At 42.8% G+C, this 27,245-nt stretch overlaps 1 protein-coding gene across 1 annotated transcript in view; it reads left to right on the forward strand.

The window, feature by feature from the left end:
- The window catches only part of LOC126473435 (uncharacterized), an 860,366-nt gene that overhangs the window by 676,293 nt on the left and 156,828 nt on the right, over positions 1–27,245 (forward strand). Inside the window, exon 8 of the mRNA XM_050100479.1 lies at positions 11,644–11,876. Coding sequence (XP_049956436.1) covers positions 11,644–11,876 — 233 coding nt within the window. The remainder of the gene's footprint in view (positions 1–11,643; positions 11,877–27,245) is intronic.

Below are 27,245 nucleotides of genomic sequence, written 5' to 3' on the forward strand. Positions count from 1 at the left end.
TTTTTGTTAGTGGGCTTACTTCGAAGTACGTAAGACTGTATATACAAATTACTCCCTCGGAAGAAAATCAGAGAGAGGACGATTAATAATCGGATACTTGAGTACTGGTGATGAGTAATCCGTATTCTGAATACTGATACCATAATTAAATGTCTCTGAAACTGTGTCATTTCATCCTCTGTTTGTTCAACTATCTTTTAGTATCTCCTCTGTCTCCGATCTACATCAAGATTTGCCACCCACAGTACCACCAGCATATCAGTAGAATCTATCCTATCCACCACAGTAATGACAAGTTGTCATCCTGTCTGTGTTGAAACGCCACTCCGTGGTCCTCAGACTGTACAACGTGCACGTCAGTCCCGTTTAGATGTGACTGTACAACGTCCTGCAGAGAATGGCCGCCACTTCCTGAAAAAGAGGAGAGCAATCTGGACTCCTGCTCGCCATGTTCGACAGCCATTGTGCCTGGCCGCCGGACCGCGCAACGCGCACTACTCGTGGAGCAGCTGAAGGCAATATCGGGCAGCAGATAACCCGCCCATCGCATTCTTTCCTCACTGTGAGGCCCCGTCCTACATGTAGCGAAAATACCTCACACAATAAGGCGCGCGCATTTGTAACGCGGAAAACGCTGTCGCCCTTGGGCTCCGGTAGGGTCGCTAATCAATAACCTTACAATTCATTGCAGGGAATAAAACTTGATACAGGTAGGTAGCGAGCGAAAGAAACAGATCGCAGACGTCAGGCAGTTAGCTTGGACCTCGGTCAACATAACCTCATCCAAACATTAGTCGATTTCTGTATGCATCGTAAAGTTGTTATTGATTGAAAATGTCGATTTACAAGTCTAATTCTCGTCATTTCCGGGAGGTGTTACTGTTTTGCTTCAATATGAAGAAAACTGCGGCTGAGTTTCATTGAATGCTCTCGAGTATGTATGGTAAGGACGCTATTAGTGAAAGAACGTGAGTGGTTTCAACGCTTCAAGAGCGGTGATTTTAACGTCTTAGACCGGCAAAGCGGTGGAAGAGAGAACGTTTTCGAAGATGCAGAATTGGAAGCATTGCTGAGAGAAGACTCGCGTCAGACTCAAGAATAATTGGCACGATTGGTAGGAATGACGCAGTAAGCCATTTATAAACGTCTCAAGGCTAAGGGCATGATTCAGAAAGAAGGAACCCTTTGTATCCCGTCTGGAAGGCGGCGCGTGGGTGTGCTCCTGTCAAATGAAGGGTGGCCTATTGTAGGGAATAAGTAGGAGCAGAAAAAGGTGAAATGCTTCGGTACTGCGTATACGTTATAGCTCTTTTACTGGTGTATGAACATATACAACTGATAATACTTAACTTTCGCTGAAATGAGCACGTAGGTGCGAAGCTGAACATCAATCAAATCTAGCATACGCTAGAAGTTACACAGGCAAAATCTGTAGTGGCTCTCCCACTATGAAATAGAAACAATGTTGCTTGTTCGTCTGCTCGGAATCAAATGGGTAGAATGTGGAGTGGCGCTCGTAGAGCTGCACAGCGCCGGCTAGAGGGCGGTGTCGTCGGTGTCGGTGCCGTAGTGCCAACCTAAGAACTTTTACCTACACCGTGGCATCGTAGCCACCGATACCACAGAACTTGGGTCCCGTGTGAGCTAAAAACCAAGAGGCGTTGAATGGCGTTTGTGTGTTTGTGAACAGTTGCTTCAGAGGTAAAATCAGAAGGGATTTCTGCATTTCATTGTGACCGGAGACGAAAAATGGGTTTATTACAATAAACCTAAACGCAAAAAATCATGGGGAAATCCCGGCCATGCTTCCACGTCGACGGCCAAACCAAATATTCACGGTTCTAAGATCATGCTCTGCATTAGGTGGGACCAGCTCGGCGTCGTGTACTATGCGCTGTTAGAACCAAGTGAATCAATCACAGGATATTGAGGAGACGTGGCTTAGCCACAGCCTGGTGGATGTTTCCAGAGTGAGATTTTCACTCTGCGGCGGAGTGTGCGCTGATATCATTTCTTGCAGGAGTGCTAGTTCTGCAAGTTTCGCAGGAGAGCTTCTGTAAAGTTTGGAACGTAGGAGACGAGGTACTGGCAGAAGTAAAGCTGTGAGGATGGGGCGTGAGTCGTGCTTGGGTAGCTCAGATGGTAGAGCACTTGCCCGCGAAAGGCAAAGGTCCCGAGTTCGAGTCTCGATCCGGCACACAGTTTTAATCTGCCAGGAAGTTTCGAGGTGAAAACGCACTTGGAAACGTTAAAATGGGAAGTTCTACCCCACCCGACGTATTCTCCAGATATTGCTCCCTCTGACTATCACCTGTTTAGATCAAAGGCTCCTGGCCTGCCTGACCAACACTTCCGATCTCATGAAGAATTCACAAAGAGGTTAGATTCGTGGATCGCTTCAAAAGATGAACAATTTTTTCGACGCGTGATTCGTACACTGCCCGAAAGATGGGAGAAAGTAGTGGCAAGCGATGGAAAATACTTTGAATTGTACATGTGTAACCAATTTGTTTCATTAAAGCTTCAAATGTTGGGGAAAAACCGGCGGAAGTAAAGTTGTACACCTTGTAAAAGAAGAAAAGAAAAACTTGGGATGTATATCTGACATTAGGAGTAACACAGGCAGTCAAAATACTCGCACTTGTGTAATTGTTTGGCGCTACTCTTGTACACTGCTATCACTACTATTCAAATACGTTAATTATACTGAGTTATGGTCCAGGGTTGTAACATATCCAATTCGTCCAAGCATTTATATTCGTATAATAGTCGTCACCGACTGCTGCTCAATCATAAATAAATATCTAACACCTATCTCTCACTTAACATCAGATACATAAGTTGAACAAAAATATGGAAATACCAAAAGCACATTCTTGATGTTTTGATGCTGACTGGACTCTGAGGGCGACGTTCAATTGTGCCAAGATTTTTGCAACTGTAGTCCTCTTATTTTTCCTCATAATCGAAAGTTATAAGGGCAAATAACTCTGACAGTGCAGCCTTTCTACTGCAAGCTCTTTTCTTTCCGTATTTTGGGATGAGTGACATGAGTCAAAACAAGAGAAAATTGTCTAGTGAACATACGTTCTAAAATGCATTCCATAAGAAATATGGGCAACTATGGCAAACCAAAGGGAGCAGAACACGAGAAGAAGGCAATGAAGAGAAGCTTCCACTGGTACACTTATCATATCTGAAAGGCGTCAGTGAACGGCTAGGCAACGTCCTCCGTCGACAAGATTCCAAACCAATTTTTCGAAGCACTAAGTGATTGGTTCCACCAAGGATGTAGTCAACAATCTTAACACTGCAGGTGTTTACGAACTACGGTGTGAGCGCGGAGCTGCCTACATAGGAGAAACAGGGAGACCTGTCAGCTTACGAGTAGCAGAACACGAACGTTATGTACGATTACAACAACATAATAAATCGGCGATGGCTGAACACCGCCGTGATTGTGGATAACCTATCAGCTTCCAGGAAGCCCGAGTACTGGCGAAAGAGTCGTGGATGCGAAGACGAAAACTACGGGAGGCGATCGAAATTATTAAGCAGCCTGACAACGTCAACAGAGAAGATGGCTACAAACTCCCGGCGTCCTGGCTGCCGGCCATCCCAGTCCAACGGGCCGCGAGCGGTCGCGGAGTTAAAGCTACACGGGACACTGAGGTATCTGCACAGACAGCTGTAGAGCAACTGTCAGTCCACTTCCGCGAACACCAGGAGGAAAACTTGCCGACCAGAAGCCGAACGCTGAGTAGCGAACGGCTACCAATCGTTAACGACATGGACATCCACGAATAGCCTCTTTCCTTCCATCTCCCCTTACGTCATGACTAGCCAATCATATTAGAGGGCCAATTAAAAGTATTACAACTGTGACGTCAGTCATCGATAGTCTGTAATAAATAGAAGCACCAATCCCCATGCAAAACCAGTTGTGCCCTGAGGAAGGCCGTTGCAATTCGGCCGAAACGTCGGTTTTAGTTTATTATTGGTTCAAAATGGTTCAAATGGCTCTGAGCACTATGTGACTTAACTTCTAAGGTCATCAGTCCCCTAGTACTTAGAACTTCTTAAAAACCTAACTAAGCTAAGGACATCACACACATCCATGCCCGAGGCAGGATTCGAACCTGCGACCGTAGCGGTCACGCGGTTCCAGACTGTAGCGCCTTTAAAGATTAGTATTGTTGTTAGTTTTTAGCAATGACGCGGCATAATACCCAGAAAAATTTTAATTACTATGGGCATTTGTTCAGTAGAAGAGATGTGTTTCACAGTAGCAAAGTTGAGTAAGTACACATAGGTTTTAAGGAACGCATTTTAGAGCCCGTATTTACTAGATGTTTTCCTTGTTTTGGTCCGTACTGCGTCCTCTCAAAATATGGATCCCAAAGAGCTTGCAGTGGAAGAGGCACCGGTGCCTGAAGTATAAGAATGACATAATAAGTAAGGTTCCAGTAGCACTGTGTAAAAAATTTGAGTATTACGACAGCTGTTTCGAAAGATTTCCATTTTAAACTAACTGTATATATGGAGGTTCTTGAGAGTAGAAATCATCCAAAATAGCTGTTGTAATACTCAGTAAATGTTTTAACACTAGAACGGCGAAGGGGTCAAAACGACCCCTGTCATACTCTTTCGCTCATTGTCGTATCCAGTTTATTTACTTTGTTAATGAAATTGTATGACTGTTTCTAATTTTTCTCATCTTTCTGAACATGTTTGATTATTTACAAAATATTTCAATGTTGTTTGCTATTTCACTCAGTATACCTAGAACGGCGGAAGGGGTCAATTTGACCCCACTGTAGTTTCTCTTTCGAATATAGGTAAATCATCCAACAATACAGTGGCAACGGTGAGCAGTAACGCAGAGCAGTTCCTCCTCATTCTTGTAACTTGGCACGAGTACATTCCAGTCTGCCACAGCATATGTTGTGTCACTCAGGCAGTCTTCGTCCGTGAAACCCGTGTTCGAACACGTATTGTCAGAGCGGACTTTCTGTAGAAGTGTTACATCTCATAGAGAATTTCGAAGTTGAATCGTTAACTCACTTCACTGTTGAAGATGATGATTGTGTACCAGACACGAGGGAAGAAGAAGGCTTTGTGAACGAGGGGTGATCAGTGGAAGAGGATTCAGATGCTGATATTCGTCAATCATTACCTCTTTCAGGTACTGTTGGAAGTGTCTACAAAGATGATTGCAACGGTTGGAACAGTGTGGGAGATCGTAAATTATTCATCTTCTGAAAGGCGGTCAGCTGTGAATGTTTTGAAGGAGAGAGGAGGTCCGACTGCTTAAGCTTGCCAACGAGTATACAGCTGTGTCATCAGTGTATTCCGTCTTATTTTTGATGAAGCAGTGCTATGTCTCATGAAGAAATACACAGAATCAAATGCTCAAAAAGTACTAAAGAACAATGGCTGGACTGTGTCACTAGAGGAACTGGAGAAACTGATAGCCATCATGTAGGTTCTGGGTGTATTGTGCACAAAAGATACGTCCGTGTATGATCTCCGGTTGCACTCTTGGGGACCTGCTTTATCACGAACATTATGCCAAGAGACAGATTTCACGAGCTTCTCAGATTTCTCCTCTTCGATGAAAAATCAGCACGGACTGAACGCCTGGCAGCCAACAAATTCGCTCTTGTATCTGAGAGTTTGGGGTAAGTTCATTGAAAACAGTGTTCAAGCTTACTGCCCTGGAGAAAATATAACCATTGACGAGCAACTGTTACCAAGCAAAGCAATATGCCAGATGCGATTCATCTCCAACAAACCAGACAAGTATGGTCTCAAATTCTGGTTGGCTGTTGATGTAACGACAAAGTATATATGTAATGCTTTCCCATACCTCGACAAAGAGGACGCAAATAGAGAGAAACAACCACTTGGAGAGTATGTCGTTCTGTGTCTCATGGAGCCATTTGTAAATCAAAGAAGAAATGTGACCACAGACAATTTCTTTACGTCTCTTCAACTGGCTAAAAGGCTCAAAGATAAGAAAACTTCATTATTTGGTAGAATGGACAAGATCCGCCGTGAAATCTCCGATGAAGTAAGGAAGCCGAATGCTGAAACACACTCCGCCACAACTGCACAACAGTGGTAACACAAACTGCACCTTGAGATATACCAAGGAAAGAAGAATAAAAATGTCAGTCTTCTGTGTACGCTGCATGCTGAAGTAGTAATAAGCTAGGAAGGAAATAAAAAACCTAAAACTCTAATGTTCTACAATGCAACGAAGTACGGGGTGGACGTGGTTGACGGGTCTCCTTTGGAGCTAGGCATACCTTATACAGGGAGATTCAGTTATTCCTACTGATGTCGTTTTATGCAACCCGCAATGTTATATCTGACCTTCAAAAACCACATGCGAGATTTTCACGTTCTCTCGCTCGCTGCTCACAAGCTATAAGTGCTATAGAAATAAAATTAACGGGACCTTTTTGTAGGAAATTGAATGTAGTTAAGTTTAGTGCTGGGATACGTTCTCGCTAGAAGCCGTAGTTTTCGAGTTATTCAAGAAAAAGTACAAAAGTGCCCATTAGAAATACTGCCACTCCCACACTCGTCACCCACCGGCCAGGCATTTTCTTCACGGCACTTCGTCCCACCACTGAACAAAAATTTGCGACTGCATGAATTATTTCCAATTTTCGACCTTTTTTGGTCTTCATTGACTGGCCGTATTACGCCACCGACTGTCGAGCAATTACAAGTTTTAAAACTGACGTTTGCGTAAATTTTACCTAATAATATTGTGAATTTTTGCAGCATAAAATGAACGGTTACCCTGTTATCGCCAGGGCTCACGATTATGAAGCTACTGCACTTGTGAAATTTAAGTATGGGTCTAATTCTCAAGGTGATTAGTTTTACCATAACGTTTACAAAAGTTGTTTTTCTTTCATTACCTCCACGTGCACTTTTAAATTAATAATATTAACGAAACAGCCGACTCTCCTGGTGGCGTAATAACGAAAACAACAGATATCAAAAACGGTCGAATATTGGGTAGCTTTTGTAGTCGGTGGAAAGAGGGAGTATCGCGAACAAAATACTAGAAATTGTGACTGAAGAGGGCTGAGTACGGAGATGGTGGTGCGTTTCAGTCACTTTTGTACGTTCTTCTTGAATAAAACGGTGGTCTCTAAGGAAGACGTACCTCAGTACAAAATTTAACTGAATTGAATTTTCTACAAAAAGGTCCTGTTCATTTTCTCTGCAGGACTAATAATTAGCACGAGCGAGAGTATATGAAAAATATGAAGGCCACATACAACACTGAGGGCTGCATAACATCGGTAGTGACCGCGGAATCATCCCGGCTGTTTCAGAGAGTTGCGGAACTATTTACAATTTTTTGAATAGAACATCGTCGTTTTTTCTACCAGGAAGCTGATATATTCTATCCTATAAAATGTGTACGAATACATATTAGTGAAAATTAATAATATCAATGCTTATGCAAACAATTATGGTCTTAGAAACGTCGAAATGTTCCTATACTGTACGCAGCCCCTATTCTGTAACATATATTCCCATCGTTCCGCGTTTATCACTTTAATCGCGAGGCGGGGATCATACTCTCATCACGAGAACACCTCTTCCAACTTCAGTGGATGGCGGTCAACTGGAGGACTTGTTATTTCTTGATTTCCAGAAAATGTAAGGCATTGCACCATAGTGCATATTACGGGGGTTGTTCAGAAAGTAAGTTCCGATCGGTCGCGAAATGGAAACCACTGGGAAAATCCGGTAAAGAATTGCACAGACGTGTTGGGCAGTGTATCTAGTATGCCCGTTGATCGTGTAGCGTCGCTCTTTTCAGTTTTGAGTGAACAGTGAGCACGTAAAAATGCGTAGCGGACAGCGTCTCCCGCCAAGTATGAGGGCCTGGTTAGAGATTTCGCCTGAGTCATGCAGCCCACATAACACAACTGTCGAGCAGTTCCTTCTTCATGCCAATTCTCGGCCGCACACTGCAGGGGCAATGAAGACGCTCCTGCAGTGTTGCCGATGAGAAGTGTTTGATCACCCACAATACAGTGCGTAATTGGCTCCCCCTGAGTCTCACCTCTGCTCACAAGAACCGCTGGCTATGAAGACAAAATTTTTCCACAGACAGCGAGCTGCAGACTAGTGCAGGTAACTGGCTGAAAGCACAGGCGGCTGCTTTCTATGACGAGGATATTGGAGAGCTGACACAACACTACGACAGAGCTCGAAGTTTTAGCGGCGACTATGTAGAGAAGTAAGTGGAATGTGTATCTAATTGCTGCAAATAAAACGTTTCTGATTTTCACTGTTGTGTCCATTTCGAGACCGATCGGAACTTAGTTTATGGACAACCCTCGTATTAAAAAAGATACTAGCGCAGGACATGGGTTCCCTAATACGTAACTGGCTCGAAAACGTTTTGAATGTCTGAATCCAGTATGATGTCCGAGGGAGTCAGTGTTCATCAGAGACGTTGTGCATCACGGAGAGATTTACTATTGAAATTTCGGGACAGCACTTTTCAGGAGTAGTCAAACAACATATTACTTCCCCCCCCCCCCCCCCCCCCCACATACATCTCGCGTATTGACCACAACTAGAAAATTCGAGAAAGTAGGGCCAATACGGAGGCTTACCGACAATCATTCTTCCCGCTCACTATTTGCGAGTGGTTAGAGTTGGAGGGATCAGATAGTGGTACCGAAATTACGCTCTGCACCGTTAGGTGGCTTGCGGAGTATGATGTAGATGTAGATGAGAGGTGACGTCAGAACTGGATCAGTGAAGTGTGACAATATAGTTCCTCTTCTCCATGTAAATAAACGGTTCGTGGAATAGGGTTGGTTGCAACCTGAGGCTGTTAACTTGCGACACTGTTGCTTATGGAAAAACGTCTCCATGCAGATAAACGATTCGTGTAGTAGTGTTGGTAACAACCTGAGACTATAAATTTCCGATTGCGTTGATTTTGAGAAAGAGTTGTCGTAGACTGATTGTAGGTGCATTCAGAGTAACTCAGACAATATCTCTAGCTCAGTAACGAGCAATCCAGATCGCAATGTTTATTTTATTTCATTTATTTTTTATTCTGGTCACTGGTTTCGATATATGGGACCATCCTCAGATCAAAGTCCAGATGATGTGAGCAGACGGTGCTCGGAGCGACTTAGTGATACTGACTGGTACCTGCCACGAAATGTATTTCTATTTGGTGTTATGGTCGGCAGTTTGCTTTAGATGTGGAAAAATGAGATGCACATTCCCGCTGTAATGTCCGAATTCAGAATTAATGCTGCTTGATTCTGTCTCGTCGATTAAATGTCTTGGCGTAACGTTGCAAAATGACGTGAAATGAAACTAGTACGTATGATCAGCTGCATTAACTGCAAATGGCTGACTGCGATATGCTCGGTGGTAAAGTTCTCGGAAAGTGTGGCGGATCCCAAACGAGGCTGCGTAAGTAACTTGTGCGACCAATTCTCGAGCACAGCACAGACGCTCGTAATCCTCTCCTGGTCGGACTAAAGGGAGATATCAAAGCAATTCCCAGGGTTGCTAGTAGGTTTGGCTCCGCAGGTTCGATCTTTACACAAGGATTAAGGAGGGCAGAACTTGATCTGCTCGAGAAACGATCTTGTGCAGTTTCAAAGAACAGACATTCACGACAGATTGCAGAACGGTTCTACTGTCTCCAGCTGTAGTCTCGCGTATGGACAGTAAAGATGAAATAACGATAATGTGGACTCATACAGAAGAGTGCGGGCAATAATTTTTCTGATACTTCATTCACAAGTGGAATACTGTAGTGGTTTACAGTATGTGTTTGTGTTTGTATACATATGTGTGTGTATGTGTCTGTGTGTGTGTGTGTGTGTGTGTGTGTGTGTGTGAGAGAGAGAGAGAGAGAGAGAGAGAGAGAGAGAGAAGGTGTCGAAGAATTTGACGCTCATGTGGTTGCGCAGGCAACAAGCCGAACGGTTTCCGCACGTGTGCAGTAATTAATGGAAATTATAAGCGCTTCATGACGAGCACTGAATGTGAAGAGACTTTTGAAAAGCTGTATTCCGACAGTTATTTGAAATATGGACAGCAGCTTGTTTCGATATAATGTACTGTGGGCTGCAATGATGTTAGCTTACTTTAAAGTCTGTCGTAGGCCATTATCTGACTGCTACGTGTCCAATGCGACGAATGCGCGACTGCGAATTACGTTACTGCTGGGCTATTCTCGTACCATCTCATAATGCAATTATTGAGCCGTATTCTGATGAAACGGTTACGTGATTACGTTTGCTGCGGCAGAACGTTCTGAGATTCAGTGCTCCCGAATGTTTAGTAGCATCCTATCCAGTCTCAATGAAAATTAGCGTCAGTTTTGTGCTGTTTCAAAGCTCCACTGTGTATGGAATCTTGCTTTTTATCTGTACTGCCTCGCTACCTCGTACCCTCCCTCCCCCTATCTGTCTCTCATTCACACACATCATGAAGACAAATGCTGTGACGGCGCCACTCACGGGAACAGGTTGAACTAAGTTAGAAAACAAGCGGGAAGGATGTGTCTACACACTGTAAATCTTTCGCACATGCAGAATGAAAACTGTAGTTTTACAAAAATAGCATGCATTTCTTTTAGAGTGTCCCTCGTATCTAGATCCACATTCGAAATTTTTGAAGAAGGTCGACGGTCTTATTGGCTAATGTGGGCTGGCTCAGTCCTGGAGAAGCCTGTCCTATTCGAGAGCTTGCCCCTGCAATTGTTCTTGAATGCATGTTTGAGTCTCAGCGGTGTGCTGCAATAACGCTCAGCGTTAGCTGTTGCGCCCCCCCCCCCCCCCCCCACCACCCCCTTTGTAGCCAGTCGATAAGAACAGGTCTGTCCTGGTCGAAAAAGCCTTGGGGGCGGGATGGTATTCATCCGTTTGGAGGCAGAGTCGAAGGGGGTGACATCACTTTTCATCACTGGCAGTCTTAGCAATAATATCCGTTTCTTCCTCCATGGGGCAGGCAAACATCAGTTATGGCCGTCTTCTGATTCCATGAAAGATGCTTGGACAAGCACTGTATGCTACTTTTTCCATATCAAAAGTTCTCATAGATTGTGTGATGCGCAGTTCCTTTGTTTATCAACAGTTCAACAGCAATGTCGCGAGTGGTGGTTCGATTATTCCTCCGTGTGAGCTCCTGCACAGCCGAAATCATGACACTTGTGGAGACAGGTTGCACCTGCCCAGGTTCTTGATGTTTACACCTCGCTACGCTGCCAATGCCGGAATATTGTGCACCGAGCGAGACGCTGCTCTCCGTGCACTCCTTTCATCTTATGATAAATTTGTGAAGCAGATTCCGCGCTCCTTATGCCGTTCAGGAGAGATCCATCACGCTATTAACAGTGGAAACAACTCTCCAGGACTGAGGAAATTCCTGCGAAACCGTTAATCCCTCTTGTGCAACTGGAAATAGCACCACACCATCTTTCGCAAAACCCATTCGTCCACTGGGATTACAAGGAATGCTACATGAGGGTATCCTTTTCAGTTAGGCATACCTTATACAGGGCGAGACCGTCGTATGTCTGGAACAGGCTCCAACTCCGCCTCATTCGCATCTCAAACTTGTCCTCAGGCTGGGGCGGCAGGTGGTGAGTTCGCTGCTCGACTGGTTCGAGTACGAGTCCGAGGTGCTGCTGGCCGTGGCCAACTGGAGCGGCGGCGGCGGCGGCGGCGGCGGCGCGCTGCGGATGGAGCATCTGCTGAAGGGCAACCTGCGCCGACCCGCCCAGTACCTGGTGCAAGTGCGCGTGGTCGACAGGCGCGAGTGCCGAGGGCCGCCCGCTGAGAAGCGCTTCTCCACGTTCGGTGAGGCGGCAGCCGCTGCAGCAGCCCGCGCCCTCTGTGTCCATGTCCGGCTTCAGCACCAGATCGCTCCCTGCTCCACTACTCTCTCAGGAGTCTTGTGATCAAAACGCTTTAGGCACTGGCCATGTCCACTGCAGAAGGTCGTTTAGTCCGATGGAGACTTGTCTGTGGCTGCTGTCCGTAGTTGTACTGGAAACGCCTCTCTAGAACACTTTTATCGTTTGCTTCCACCTCTCATTTCAAGAGGCTTCGAAAAGCTATTTTATGTCGGTCTAGTTCTAACTCACAAGAGGACAATCAGACCCATTAATCATGGATTTTGGTGAGCCTTAGTATGTTGTAGAGCAGGGGTACCCAAGCACATTTCGAAGCATGCCACATTATTAGCATTTGTCACTGTAGCGGACCAGAGCAAATACCATTTTGTGACGGAACAGAACCAATGCAAATACACTACTGGCCATTAATATTTCTACAACAAGAGGAAATGCAGATGATAAATGGGTATTCATTGGACAAATATATTATACAACAACTGACATGTGATTACATTTTCACGCAATTTGGGTGCATAGATCCTTAGAAATCAGTACCCAGAACAACCACCTCTGGACGTAATAATGGTCTTGATACACGTGGGCATTGAGTCAAACAGAGCTTGGATGGCGTGTACAGTTACAGATGTCCATGCAGCTTCAACACGATACCACAGTTCATCAAGAGTAGTGACTGGCGTATTGTGACGAGCCAGTTGCTCGGCCACCATTGACCAGACGTTTTCAATTGGAGAGAGACCTGGAGAATGTGCTGGCCAGTGAAGCAGTCGTACATTTTCTGTATCCAGAAAGGCCCGTACAGGACCTGCAACATTCCATCGTGCGTTATCCTGCTGAAACGTACGGTTTCACAGGGATAGAATGAAGGATAGAGCCACGGGTCGTAACACATCTGAAATGTAACGTCCACTGTTCAAACTGCTGTCAATGGGAACAAGAGGTGACCGAGACGTGTAACCGATGGAACTCCATACCATCACGCTGGGTGTTATGCCAGTATGGTGAAGACAAATACACGCTTCCAATGTGCGTTCACAGCGATGTCACCAAACACGGATCCGACGATCATGATGCTGTAAACAGAACCGGGATTCATCCGAAAAAATGATGTTTTGCCAATCGTGCATCCATCTTCGTCGTTGAGTACACCATCGCAGGCGCTCCTGTCTGTTCAAATGGCTCTGAGCACTATGAGACTTAACATGAGTCCCCTAGCACTTAGCACTATGAGACTTAACATGAGTCCCCTAGCACTTAGAAGTACTTAAACCTAACTAAGCTAAGGACATCATACACATCCATGCCTGAGGCAGTATTCGAACCTGCGACCGTAGCGGTCGTGCGGTTCCAGACTGTAGCGCCTAGAACCGCTCGGCCACTCTGGCCGGCGTTCCTGTCTGTGATGCGGCGTCAAGGGTAACCGCAGCCATGGTCTCCGAGCTCATAGTCCATGCTGCTGCAAACGTCGTCGAACAGTTCGTGCAGATGGTTGTTGTCTTGCAAACGTCCCCATCTGTTGACTTAGGGATCGAGACGTGGCTGCATGATCCTTTACAGCCATGCGGATAAGATGCCTGTCATCTCGACTGCTAGTGATACGAGGCCGTTGGGATCCAGCACGGCGTTTCGTACTACCCTCCTCAACCCACCGATTCCATATTCTGCTAACAGTCATTGGATCTCGACCAACGCGAGCAGCAATGTTGCGATACGATAAACAGCACTCGCGATAGGCTACAATCTGACCTTTATCAAAGTCGGAAACGTGATGGTACGTATTTCTCCTCCTTACACGAGGCATCACAACAACGTTTGAAGCAGGCAACGCCAGTCGACTGCTGTTTGTGTATGAGAAATCGGTTGGAAGCTTTCCTCATGTCAGCACGTTGTAGGTATAGCCACCGGCGCCAACCTTGTGGGATTGCTCTGGAAAGCTAATTATTTGCATATCACAGCATCTTCTTCCTGTCAGCTAAATTTCGCGTCTGTAACACGTCATCTTCGTGGTGTAGCAATTTTAATGGCCAGCAGTGTAAAACAATTTTTCAAGGGAGGCAGGAAACACATATAGTAGAATATCACAAACTTAAAATGACACAATAACAGTAAAATACGAAGAATAAACCGAAATTTTTTTTTGAGTAATCAGTTTTCTGACTGGTTTTATACGGCCGGTCATGACTTGCTGTCCTATCCCGAGTTCTTCATCTCAGAGTAGCACTTGCACCCTACATCCTCAATTATTTGCTGGATGTATTCCAAACTCTGTCCTCCTCTATAGTTTTTGTCCTTTACAGTTCCCTCAAGAACAATGGAAGTCATTCCCCTATGCCTCAACAGATTTCCTAACATCCGTGTCCCCTGTTCTTGTCAGTGCTCTCCACATATTCCTTTCCTTTCCGATTCTAGGCAGAACCTCCTCATTCCTTACCTTATCAGTCCTTGTAATTCTCAACATTCATCTGTATCACCACATCACAAATACTTCGATGCTCTTCTGTTCGGGTTTTTCCACTGTCCATTCTATATGTATATTTTAAGCAATTTCTTCCTCAAATGAAGGCCTATGTTTGATACTAGTAGACTTCCCTTGGCCAGGAACACCCTTTTTAGCAGTGCTAGTCTGCGTTTGATGTCCCCCTTGCTCCATCTGTCATTCGTTATTTTGTTGCCTAGGTAGTAAGTTCCCTAACTTCATCTACCTCGTGACATTAAGTTTCTCGCTGTTCTCATTTCTGCTACTTCTCATTACTTTTGTCTTCCTTCGATTTACTCTTCATATTCTGTACTCATTAGACTGTTCATTCCATTCAGCAGATCATTAAATTCTTCTTCTCTTTCACTCAGGATAGCAATGTCATCAGCGAAACGTATCATTGATATCCTTTCACCTTGAATTTTAATTCCACACCTGAACCCTTCCATCATTGATTCCTCGATGTACAGATTCAATAATAGGGACGAAAACCTACTTCCCCATAATATCCCTCATTACTAGGAGCGTTCTTGGTCGGCCACTGTTACTATTCCCTCTTGGGTCTTGTACATATTGTGTACTACCCTTCCCTCCCTATAACTTACCCCTATTTGTTCTCAGAATTTCTACTGTCTTGCACCATTTCACATTGTCGAACGCTTTTTCGAGGTAGACAAATCCTATCAAAAGTTTTGATTTTTCTTCGGTCTTACTTCCATTATCAACTGCACGTCAGAATTGCCTCTCTTGTGGCTTTACCTTGCCTGAGCCAAACTGACCGTCAACACATCCTCAATTTTTCTTTCCATTCATATATACATTATTCTTGTCAGCAACTTGGATGACTGAGCCGTTAAGCTGATTGTGCAATAATTCTCGCACTTGTCGGCTCTTGCAATCTTCGGCATTGTGTGGATGATATTTTTCCGAAAGTCAGATGGTATGCCTTGAGACCCATACATTCTACACACCAACACGAACAGTCCGTTTTGTTGCCACTTCCCCCGATGATTTTAGAAATTCTGATGGAATATCTATCCCTTCTGCCTTATTTGATCTTAATTCTTCCAAAGTTTCCTTAAATTAGTAAACTCCATAACACAAATACCATTTTTTTGCTCATGCAGTTTCTCGATGTTGGAGAGATATTCGATGCCGAAATTCTGAGAATTACGCTCAGATAGCCTTCTGTTAACGAAGATATCGTTTTAGATTTTACATTTTTCATTATCGAAAAAAATTTCTCGGAGTTACAAGTGCTTCCGAATAAGGACACATGCTGAAATGCTAGATTGGATAGGCTGGAATTTGATCAGGTTTCATATATATTTATAAAATTCTATTTCCATTCTGCGGAGAATTATGGTAGGCAGTTTGAAGTCTTTCATTACTTTTAAGTTTAGTCAACTCCATCTGTAGGTGTAACGTGGGGTCTTTAATCTTAACGTCAAAAGGATTTTGGGAAAGGCTCTCGATATTTAAAATCTTCGGATCTTTCCTCAAACTCATTCTTTATTTTTTGCGGCACAGATATGTACTTCTCAAGAAACTGATATCACCTAGACAACGTTTCCCATTGACAGAACTGCCTTTCCCCTATCTGTTTCTCGAACAAGACAGGCTTTTTAAAAAATATTTGAATATAACACCACATTTCTACACCTGCTTGATATTTATCTCTTAGCTATAGATTCAGATCCGCGAGGTCAAGTAAAAAGCCAGATCATTCAGCCACTCTTCATTATCCAAAAATCTGACATTTTATCTTTTACCAGCCACAAGAGATTTTATTTCTCTCAACAGTTGTGAGAGCGTTGCTAATCTGCCGAACCAGTGAACTCGGCTGCAGTTTGTGATATCATCGTGTCCCGGGAACTGTCTATGATTTAATTCTCTTCCGCGTTTGAAATAGGCTGCCTATAGTACCTTTTCCATCACATTCTTTAAATAGAGAACTTTGCACACACAGCTGTTGCTTCTGAGCAATGCAGAGGTGTTGTACAGTCGTGCATGTCACGCTATTACTCATTAAAGTCACAAATCCATTTTTTCTCCCCGTCGTTGCTGGCGCACCATCTGATGTTAAACTGTCTCACTACTGTGTCTGTAAAAACAAGAACTTCGTCGGGCAATTGTTGGCAGCTTTCTTCGTCGTATTGTGCCCCGCGGGCCGTACGTTGGACAGCTCTGTTGTAGAGAGACCTGCTCTGAGTAACTGGCTAGCCGCTTTTCATGCTACGGACTCTGGTTTCCGAGAAAATCCATGTTGAAATTTTATGCGTGCATGCTATATCCGTCACGTTAATCATGTATCGACCGAGCTGGTGTAGAGCAAGCACCAAGCTTTCCGGGTAACGCACTAGCTGTATGGGTCCAATCACTACCTGCTTCTTTTTTTCTATAGTATATGTCACGCTGAATTACTCAAAAATGGTTTTCACCGAAGTAATTTCATCAATAGATCAATCACCATAGCACACTTTCTTTAAATGTTTAATCTGCTTGTGGTTCGTATCTAGAATTCCAAATATTTGGTCAACTCGAAAGAGTTCGCAACGATGGACGTATTCTTAGCAGCTGCGGAAGGATTTCAGATATAGACGAAAGTACTCATCCCTAACTTTGAACTCCAAGACTTAATTAATACCAATCGAATCGGTTGCCACTACCAATCGACGTACAGTAGATCTTTTGTAGAAAAAGGAGCGGAAACCTATTTGAAAAAGATTAATTATTCATTCACAGCACAGTATACTGTGACTGTGTCCGGAGAAGTTTCCTCTTGCGCCTTGTTATGTATGTAACCATACGGGAAATCTGAATGATTTGTCCAGAAAAGAAATGACGAGTTACTTCATAACATAAAGAAAGTGTCGACCTTCATGAAACCGGGTTACGGGAGTTCTGAACGGAGGATTTTAAAAATATGTCACTTATGTTTACTTCGGAGAAGAAAAATTTCTTCAGCCGCTTTACGATTAAATGTTTTTATATGAAATTAGAGCGTACATCTGCACCGTAAATGCTATCCCACCGAAATGCACTGCGCTTTGCCGAAACTGTGACGTTCATTCTTACAGAGAGGTTAAAATTTTCACGAAAAATCTCAAAATGCTCCAGACCTGCTAGTCTGCTAGGGATATCGCTTAGAGGCAAGATTCCATAAACATACGTTGTTTAATTCTGCGTCAGTTCAGTGCACCTGCTTTCACAGGAATTATTAAATTGTCCTTGAGTTCTAATTATCAAATACATGTGCTTCGCGTCGATGTTCATTGCAGAAAGAAGTGTCCCTTTGAATCCAAACGTACTGTGTTTTCCCGTAACGCGTCTGAAAAATCTGTCTGCTGCAAATGCAATAGCTTTCATTAAATGTGCCTGGTGCTCTGTGCATTTGTGTTTCTGTTACTTCTACCACAGCCCGGAATTCTGTTGTAGCAGAGGAAGCGATGCAATCGACAGCTAATAAGACGATTCTGCCATCTATTGCGTAACAAACGGTATATGCATTTGAAGATTTTTTACTGTAATATCTGAACTATTAATGAAATTACTGCAGGAAAATAAGTATTTTTGAATAATACTACTTGACGTCTACCATTTAATGATACTATATACGATCGAAGACAAACGTGGGTGGGGATTGAACGTGTACAGCCTCCGTGCTTGGTGTAAACCTTGGCCCCTGAGCTACACTTGCCCGGCCGAAATACCGTTAACGTGACAGATGTAGCACGTATGCATGTAACTTCAGTATCGATTTTATCGGAAACTTGGGGAAACTTGGGGCAGTCGCATGAAAGGCAGCTAGCCAGTTACACAGGACAGGTGTCTCTACAACATACCTAAGGCGATAAGAATCAATGAATAACACACCTGACGGGTCTCTTGTCTGTTTGAGGAATATATGCGAGGAAATCAGTGGTATCCTTATTAAAAGAGACATCTTGGTATACACAGCAATAAACCTACGGAATACAAAGTTGTCTGGAGTGGGAATGAAATAGAATTTGATTCTGTAGATTTTATTTATATACTTATGGTATGATGACACGAGAAATATTGCACAACTATGTACAGCATATACACTGATCATCCAGAAGCGTATGACCACCTACCTAATAGCCGGTAAGTCCACCTTTGGCAGGGATAACAGCTGTGACGCGTCGTGGCATAGAAGCAATGAGGCCTTGGCAAGTTGCTGGAGGGAGTTGGAAGCACAACTCCCCGATTTCCCGTAAATTCCGGAGAGGGTGGCGATGAGATCTGACACCACGTTCAATTGAATTTATGTATTTTATTTATTGTTCCGTGGGACCAAATTAACGAGTAGTCTCCATGGTCATGGAACGAGTCAATACATGAAAATATAACACGATATTAGAAACAGATAAAATGAAATATAAAAAAACATATTCAGGTGACAAGTCGTAAGTTTAAATGAAGAAAATCAACAATGTAACATTGGAATTTGCTTAATTTTTTAGCCCTTCCAGGAGCTCGTCGACAGAATAGAAGGAGTGAGCCATGAGGAAATTCTTCAGTTTAGACTTCAAAGAGTTGGGGCTACTGCTAAGATTTTTGAGTTCTTGTGGTAGCTTATTGAAAATGGATGCAGCAGAATACTGCACTCCTTTCTGCACAAGAGTCAAGGACGTGCATTCTACATGCAGATTTGATTTCTGCCTAGTATTAACTGAGTGAAAGCTGCTAACGCTTGGGAATAGGCTAATATTGCTAACAACAAACGACATTAAAGAAAATATATACTGTAAGGGCAATGTCAGAATTCCCAGATTTTTGAATAGGGGTCGACAAGAGGTTCTCGAACTTACACCACATATAGCTCGAACAGCCCGTTTTTTAGCCAAAAATACCCTTTTTGAATCAGAAGACTTACCCCAAAAAATAATACCATACGACATAAGCGTATGAAAATATGCGAAGTAGACTACTTTTCGTGTTGAAGTGTCACTTATTACAGATACTCTTCTAATGGTAAATAAAGCAGCATTTAGCTTCTGAACAAGATCCTGGATATGGGCATGGGCTTTCCACAACAGCTTACTATCTATCCGAACGCCTAGGAACTTGAACTGTTCCGTCTCGCTTATAATATGCCTATTCTGTCTGATCAAAATATCGGTTCTTGTTGAATTGTGAGTTAGAAACTGTAAAAACTGAGTCTTACTGTGATTTAGCATCAAATTATTTTCCACAAGCCACGAACTTATTTCATGAACTACATTATTTGTTACTGTTTCAATATTACACACAAGATCCTTCACTATCAAGCTGGTGTCATCAGCAAACAGAAATATTTTTGAATCACCTGTAATACTAGAAGGCATATCATTTATATAAATAAGAAACAGCAGTGGCCCCAGCAACGACCCTTGGGGAACAGATGTGTTCGATCGGGTTCAGATATGGCGAGTTGGGGGACCAGCTCATCAATTGGAACTCGCCACTGTGTTCCTCGAACCACTCCTTCACACTCCTGCCCTTGGGACACGGCGCAGTATCTTGTTGAAAAATGCCACTGCAGTAGGGAAAGTGATTAAAGGGTGTTACAATTCTGCAACCACTGTACGATATTCTTTGGTCGTCATGGCGCGGTGCAGGAGGTCCACTGCTGTCATGGATGCCCATGTGAATGTCGCCCAGAGCATAATGGACCCACTGCCAGCTCGTCTCCGTCCCGCAATCCAGGTGTCAAGGAGCTGTTCCCGTGGAAGACGACGGATTCGCGGTATTCCATTGTCGTGGTGAAGAAGAGGTCAGGATTTATCGGACCACGGAACGCTCTGCCACTGCACCGACGTCCAGTGCCGATGGTTATATGCCCATTTCTGTCGTAGTTTCCTATGTCGTGGTGTTAACGTTGGCGTATGTATGGCTCGTCGGCTGCGGGATTCCATCATTAGGAGTGTTCGGAGCACTGTGTGTGCAGACCAACTTGTACTTTGCCCAGCATTAATGTCTGATGTTAGCTCCGCCACAATTTGCCACCGGTCGTGTTTTACCAGTACTGCGACGTCCGACTTGTGTTACGAGGGGTGGCCGCCCAGCCTCACGACGTCTGAACGTTGTTTCACCTCTGTTTCGCCACGTGTTGAAAGCACTCACCACAGCACTCCTTGAACAGCCGACAAGTCAAGCAGTTTGCGAAACGCTCGTGCGGAGCCTCCGGTTCATTACAATCTGCCCTCGGTCAAAACTCAGTTAGAACACGCGGCTTCCCCATTCTATAGACGGACAGCGCGCTTGCTGATACTGTATGTACCGTGCATGTGTGTAACTAGGAGTCATTCTGGGCGAGGTTGCGCTGCTGTTGCCTGGACGGGTTTATAAGGATAGTAGGTAGATGGTCATAGCGTTCTAGCTGATCAGTGCATATATACTTGTACACAGATACAAACCACCTCAAGTTTGTACTGGGTTCATAGCTCTAAGGCCAGGCTTAAGATCCAGTCAGAAGCTTCCACAAGCCAATTGTGAAGGTCTTGCATTGTTCCTTCGAATGCTCTGAATGTTATGTGGTGTATTGTTTGTTGCTCTCCACTGTAGTCTCATTCAGGGGACAAATTTCATAACTAGTGGTTCAGTAATTTTCCACATCTGTCCTACCAAATTTTGATTCGATTCAGTATGCACCAGTGTCTTTGGGGTATATGAAAACCGTTAACTCTTACAGTTTGGAAAAAGAATCGTGTTATGATGAAGAAATTACTCAAAAAATACCAATGTTGACTATGCGCAACTGTTTTTCAAAGTACTGATGCGAACTTTCCCGTACATGACGGCGATGTTGTCTGAGTTCACATGTCCTGGAAGGCTGAACCAGGCCCCATGTGAAGAATAGAGAACTGAGGCTCCAAACGTCTTGGTTCCATTTCACTCAGGAATCATATTCAGACCTGATTGGTGCACCGAAATCACGGTTTCCATCATTTTCCGTGATAGGCAATTCTCCTGTTCATTAACAAAGGTCAATTCCGCATCAGTGTTATAAATATTTCACAGTCCAGTTTTATTTTGTCCACCCTCTATCTGTGCTACATCACGTAGAACCACAGCTATGAATCTTGTTAGCGTCGGTTGTAAGTAATGTAGCACGCATTGCACATAATGCACGTTAAACTATTCCTTCTAGCAAGTGGGAAGCTGTTCCAATGGGATTATGACTAAGATTTTAGGTTATCTGGAAATAGACACTCCATTTCCCTTACGCCAGATTATTCCTGATGCATGCCCATTTATGTATGTCACCTCTGCATACAAACTCACGTTGTTAAATATCTTTGGCATGACAGTGGATCCACTCACAACTGACTGCAGAGCTCCTGAGCCAAACTTATTATTATCGAGATCGCCTAATCCACTATTAAGAAAACTCGTCCCCTTCTTCACGTCCCGTTCCCAATAGGCTCAGAAACCCAATTCAGCAAATTCAAGGTAAATTATATCAGATGTTTCTCCTCTACCATCATAATACAACTGAGAAGGTACATATTCCCTCTGGAATACTCTATTTGTTAGCAGAAAATCGCTTCTAAATTTACACCAGATTTTCTAGTATTCTGCACTTTCATGTTAACTATCATTACTTCATAAGGTATGAATCGTTGCTCCTACTTCCTTTGTGATTCAGTTACTGCAAGACCTCACAGAGTAAATGCGAAATCGACATGTATACGCCTCTTCAGAAGATGTTCTATTCAAATATATATAACTATAACACTTAATCGTTACTTCACATAAAATAAATATTATTTTATAACACTAAAACCAGAAGACTCTGCTTAAGTTCCTAAGTGATGCAGTTATGAGCTTATTTATTTAGGCATATTCTTATATAACCAAAATTGATGGTTCTAAAATTTTTAATTATTTTTATTGTTATATTTCTTTCGTTATAGTGCAAGGATATTTAATTTTCCTTTTACTGTTAAACTTTTTGTTTGCTGTTTTAGATTATTTGAGCACTCAGCTAGTAGTTTCAATGTTCCTTGTAGCATTTTGTGTGTCACAATAATATTTGGAGTTTTCAGAAATTTCTTGCTTATGAAAAACAGTCATGTAAAATCAGTATAAATCTAACCACTATTTTGAGTTGTCTAAGTATTTGTATATAACTGAATCCTTACATTGATGAATCTTTCGTAGCTGTCATTTGTTAACATGTATTCTGCTTTTGTGTATACTTTTTGTGTGTTCCTCATGCAGTATATTTTCGTACGTTTTGTGTAGCACATATTTTGGTACACCTTTGTTAATCGTATAACTGCTGTATATTGCAGGATGTTCAGGAGTAAAACGTTTTGTGAACACACTTTGCACGTGTGTAAAATAAAAAATATTGCAATTTGTGTTCAATAAACGTTCTCGCATGTTTCGTCCAGTGCTTGACTGTTTGTCTGAGGGTCACTGAATGGGTTTTGTACGTAATTAATGTCATTATTTTATCATTTGGCTAACAGTTTATTGTTAAATGTTGAAATAAATTGTAGTGTGAACTATGGTTATTACTATCTCAAAACTTTACGCTTTTCGCAACGGCTATTACTGTACACATTAATATCACGTCCTAATTATTTTAATTTTTATCAACATAAGACGACATTAAGTAATGACAATTTCATTGTCTGTTTCGGTAAGGAGCCACCAATTTCATTAACATCTTGGAGACGACATACTACTGTATTGTTTCGGAACTTATACAGAGTCTTCAGCAGAACAACAGTTTTACCCTTGCGTTTGGAAGGAATATTCTACCCCAGCAAGTTTCTGTGTTCGATCAAGATTTTGGTTCTGCAGTGAAATTCCTGAACCAGTCTCAATATTCCAGTTAAACTTGTTTTCCAACGTACAGTAGTTTACGTATTTAGCGTCTCTTCGCTAGCAACAAAACAAGATGTAAAATATGCGATTCAAGTGTGAATAATAGCAATACTTGATGTACACCAATGTGTCAAACAGCAAAGGACTACAAAAAAGAAAGAAAAATCATGCAAAGTTTTCTCTATCGATACAAACAAAGACGACTGTTTGAAATAAAAGTCTCGCATAAACCTGGAGCTTGCATAGATATGATACTTAAGCCAGCGTGCACAGATATTTTCCTTATGTTTATGACATTTCCTGTATGTATTATGCAAAAATACGTTGTGATGTTACAACATGCCATCCTTTTGCAAGATGCCTCGTATTTTGAAAAGCTGTAAAACATTCACTTTAGTGTTAAATGGTAATGCACACCATTCTCGAGGATGATTTTTCAAGTGGACAAGGCCCTTTCCCTTACTTATTGTAACATCTCTTGTAGTGTGGTGGGAGCGAACTGGTGAGAGTCACGCTTATGTTGCGGCGCTGTGATTGCATGTCTCCTAGCTGGCTGCATGTGCCTGCGTCCAAGTTTCAAAATATCGCTTGCGGAGTGTGCGGTGTCCGTCTCTGCTTCCAGAGGTATGAACTGTAGTCAGTATACAATGCGACCTCGTACATACAATATACCTGCGTTTCCCACCTGGAATAATATTTTCTTCATAGTTGACGATTCTCTTTGCCATTAGACATGTCACGATTAACGTTTGCATCTATACTACACAAGTGGCAGAGTGCACTTCGTGCACTGTTGGTGACTTACCCCCATTCCAGTTCCAGACCCGAATAAGCTAGTCGAATAGATACTTCTTTCAGATCTTGCCTTCAGTGCCTCGAGATATATATATATATATATATATATATATATATATATATATATATATATATATATAGAGACAGAGAGAGAGAGAGAGAGAGAGAGAGAGAGAGAGAGAAGGCAAGATCTGAAAGAAGTGGCAATTCCACTAGCGCATTATATATATATATATATATATATATATAATGCGCTAGTGGAATATATATATATATATATATATATATATATATATATATATAATGCGCTAGTGGAATGGCCACTTCTTTCAGATCTTGCCTTCTCTCTCTCTCTGTCTGTCTATATATATCTCAGAGGTAGCATTATGTTGGTGAGTTCCTCCAGGAATCCTAGCAAAAAACCACGCCACGATGAACCCTACCCTCTTTGGACCTTCTCTATTTTTCCTGTGATTTCCATTTCGTGATCGTCTCAGGTTGAGAAGTAACACTTGAGCATCGGTCGAACGAGGATTGTGTAAGTAACATCCTACGAGGGTGAACTACCCTTCCCTAGGACTCTTACAATGAACCTCTGACTGTCGTCTGCCATTCTTAAAATGAGTTTTAGTGTTCGCTCCACTTTAAATCACTCTGTGCGTGTAATTCCATATATTTGATGGGTGTGACTGCATCCAGTGATTGTCCAGAATTTGTGTACGGTTCTTTCTGTCTATTTATAAGCAATATGCTACATTTGTTCATGTTGAGATGCTGAGGTTCAACTACAAAATCTGTTATACCTACCAAGCGCCAGTTCTCTGCAGATCTTCCAGTATTTCTTTATAATTTTCTAGCGTTGCGACATATCCATACATAACAGCATCGTACACAAAATCCTCATGGAACTTTTTGCACTACGCCATTTCAAGAGGCTGCTCGAAAATTCTCCTGAAAAACTTGTAGGACTTGTGGAGGGGACTGTGTAGATGATATTTTGAATTGGAAACCACGTCCGGTAACACACCGTTACTGTGCTACAGCCATTTGAAAAACGTTGCTAACGCGACGAATTTTACAAGTAATTTACTATGCGTGACCCAGTAAATCATTTGTTTTACAATTCCACTCATTAATATCCAAATAAAAAAAAAAAAACGAAACTTGCATTATGGCCTCTTCTAATTCGTGTGTGCGGCGTCTCCTTGGAGCTCCACAGTCACGCCTGCTGATGGTGAAGGTACCAATTTCTCGAAGCCGTTGCGTAATTGTGGCTATCAGTGTGTGCGATGGAGTCGGTCGTTGTGGATAACGATCTTGGTAAAGGCGACGAACAGTTCTTCTACTGCGGTGAGCTTTACCGTAAAAAAGGACTATGTCGGTGCATTCTTCAAATATGTCTTCATCGAAGTTGCTCTAACACTCACAGACTCGTGAATGAGACTCGAACCAGGACAGAGGGTAGACTTCAAATTACATCAGCCGATTCGACGTAAGCAACCAACCCCCCCCCCCCCCCCAACCATGAGTACAATGTTGCATAACTACCTAGGAAAAAAATGGTTCAAACGGCTCTGAGCACTATGGGACTTAACATCTGAGGTCATCAGTCCCCTAGAACTTAGAACTACTTAAACCTAACTAACCTAACGACATCACACACATCTATGCCCGAGGCAGGATTTGAACCTGCGACCATAGCGGTCGCGCGGTTCCAGACTGAAGCGCTCTTAACCGTTCGGCCACACCGGCTGGCCCTACCCAGCAAACATGTTTTTTAAACGGCAGTAGCACGGAAACAATTCGTTTCCTGACATGAGCTCCAACTCAAAATTCTGTCTGCTTGGTCCCCACTACAAGCCCTAGGAGTTTGTAAGCGGTATTTTCGAACACCATATAGAATATTGGGAAAAGTAATGCTCTTACAGCACTACCTTGCGATACGCATAAATTTGTTTCATGTCTGAAGATTTCTCTCCGTGAACTTTTTAGACCAGTTACCAGATCTGATATTGCGAACGGTGTCATTTTATTCTTCAAGCGACAGTGCTGAGCTGTCCTGAATGCCTGGACCAACCTGAGCGCCGGCCACTACTTCCTTCTGGGTCGTGCGGACGAAATGAGCGAACAGGGTTTTACAGGATCGTTGATTACGGAATTCGTGTTGGTTTCTACGTAGGAGATATTTGCCTTCTAGAAAGGTTTTAATACGCGAACATAAAATGCGTTCTTGAATTCTATAGCAGTGATATAGGCCTATCGTTTTGTGCATCTCCTCTAAGATCTTTCTAAAACACAGCACAGAGTTGCGCAAGTTTTCAATCACCAGGAATGCTTCCATTGTCAATCTACGGCACCCTACTGCTAGGGACAAGCAAGTGTTCTCGTATATTCTACAGATTTTCCAACAGGTCAGTCATCTGTGCTCTTTTGAGTGAAAATATTTCATATTTGTTTTTTTAAATAAAAACCACCACGCTGCACTGTATTTTTATTTACAAAACAAATATTTCTGTGCTGGCTGCGGAGGATGACGACGCAAACAAATTCGACATTATTTCATGATTTTTTTATTTATTTCGGTCTTGTCTCTGTCAGCCACCGTTTCCGAGTCAGTATGGCCACTGAGTGACCAAACTGATAAATTTGTTCCTTTTATCGACATAATATTCTTAGGATTTTGCGTGACAGGTGTGATTTTCCTTCTGAGTTGCTTGAAAGCTTCATTCGTGCCTCTCCTTGTGCTCATTTTCCCTTCATTCAGTTATTGATTGGGAGCAAAATTTGGATACGTTTAACAAGCAGTTTTATTACGTTGCTGTTGGATCACGATGGGTCTTGAATGGCTGAATTGATTGAAAAGAAAGACACAAATGCCATTCAAGACATTACTTTTTTCGAAAAGTCCACTTGCAATGGTTTCCGGAATTTAGGGTGAAAATCTGAAAAAAGCCAGAAATATTAAGTCAAAGAAGAAAATTAGACAAAGTGCAGGAAATTCGCTGTACAAAGAGATATGTCATATACCTGTTGAGGCGCGGAGAAAAGGCAGCATACACAAATAATGTCGAACAGTTTTATTAAGAAAGTGACAGTGACTGTGATCCACTCTTCATTTGAGATAAAGTATGGTCCTCTGACCCCGTGTGACGAAACTAAGCACGATAATGTCACCTTGCTGACATGTAACAGACATTC

The sequence above is a fragment of the Schistocerca serialis genome, chromosome 4 (assembly GCF_023864345.2).
Source record: "Schistocerca serialis cubense isolate TAMUIC-IGC-003099 chromosome 4, iqSchSeri2.2, whole genome shotgun sequence".
In the NCBI taxonomy this organism is placed as follows: Eukaryota; Metazoa; Arthropoda; class Insecta; order Orthoptera; family Acrididae; genus Schistocerca; species Schistocerca serialis.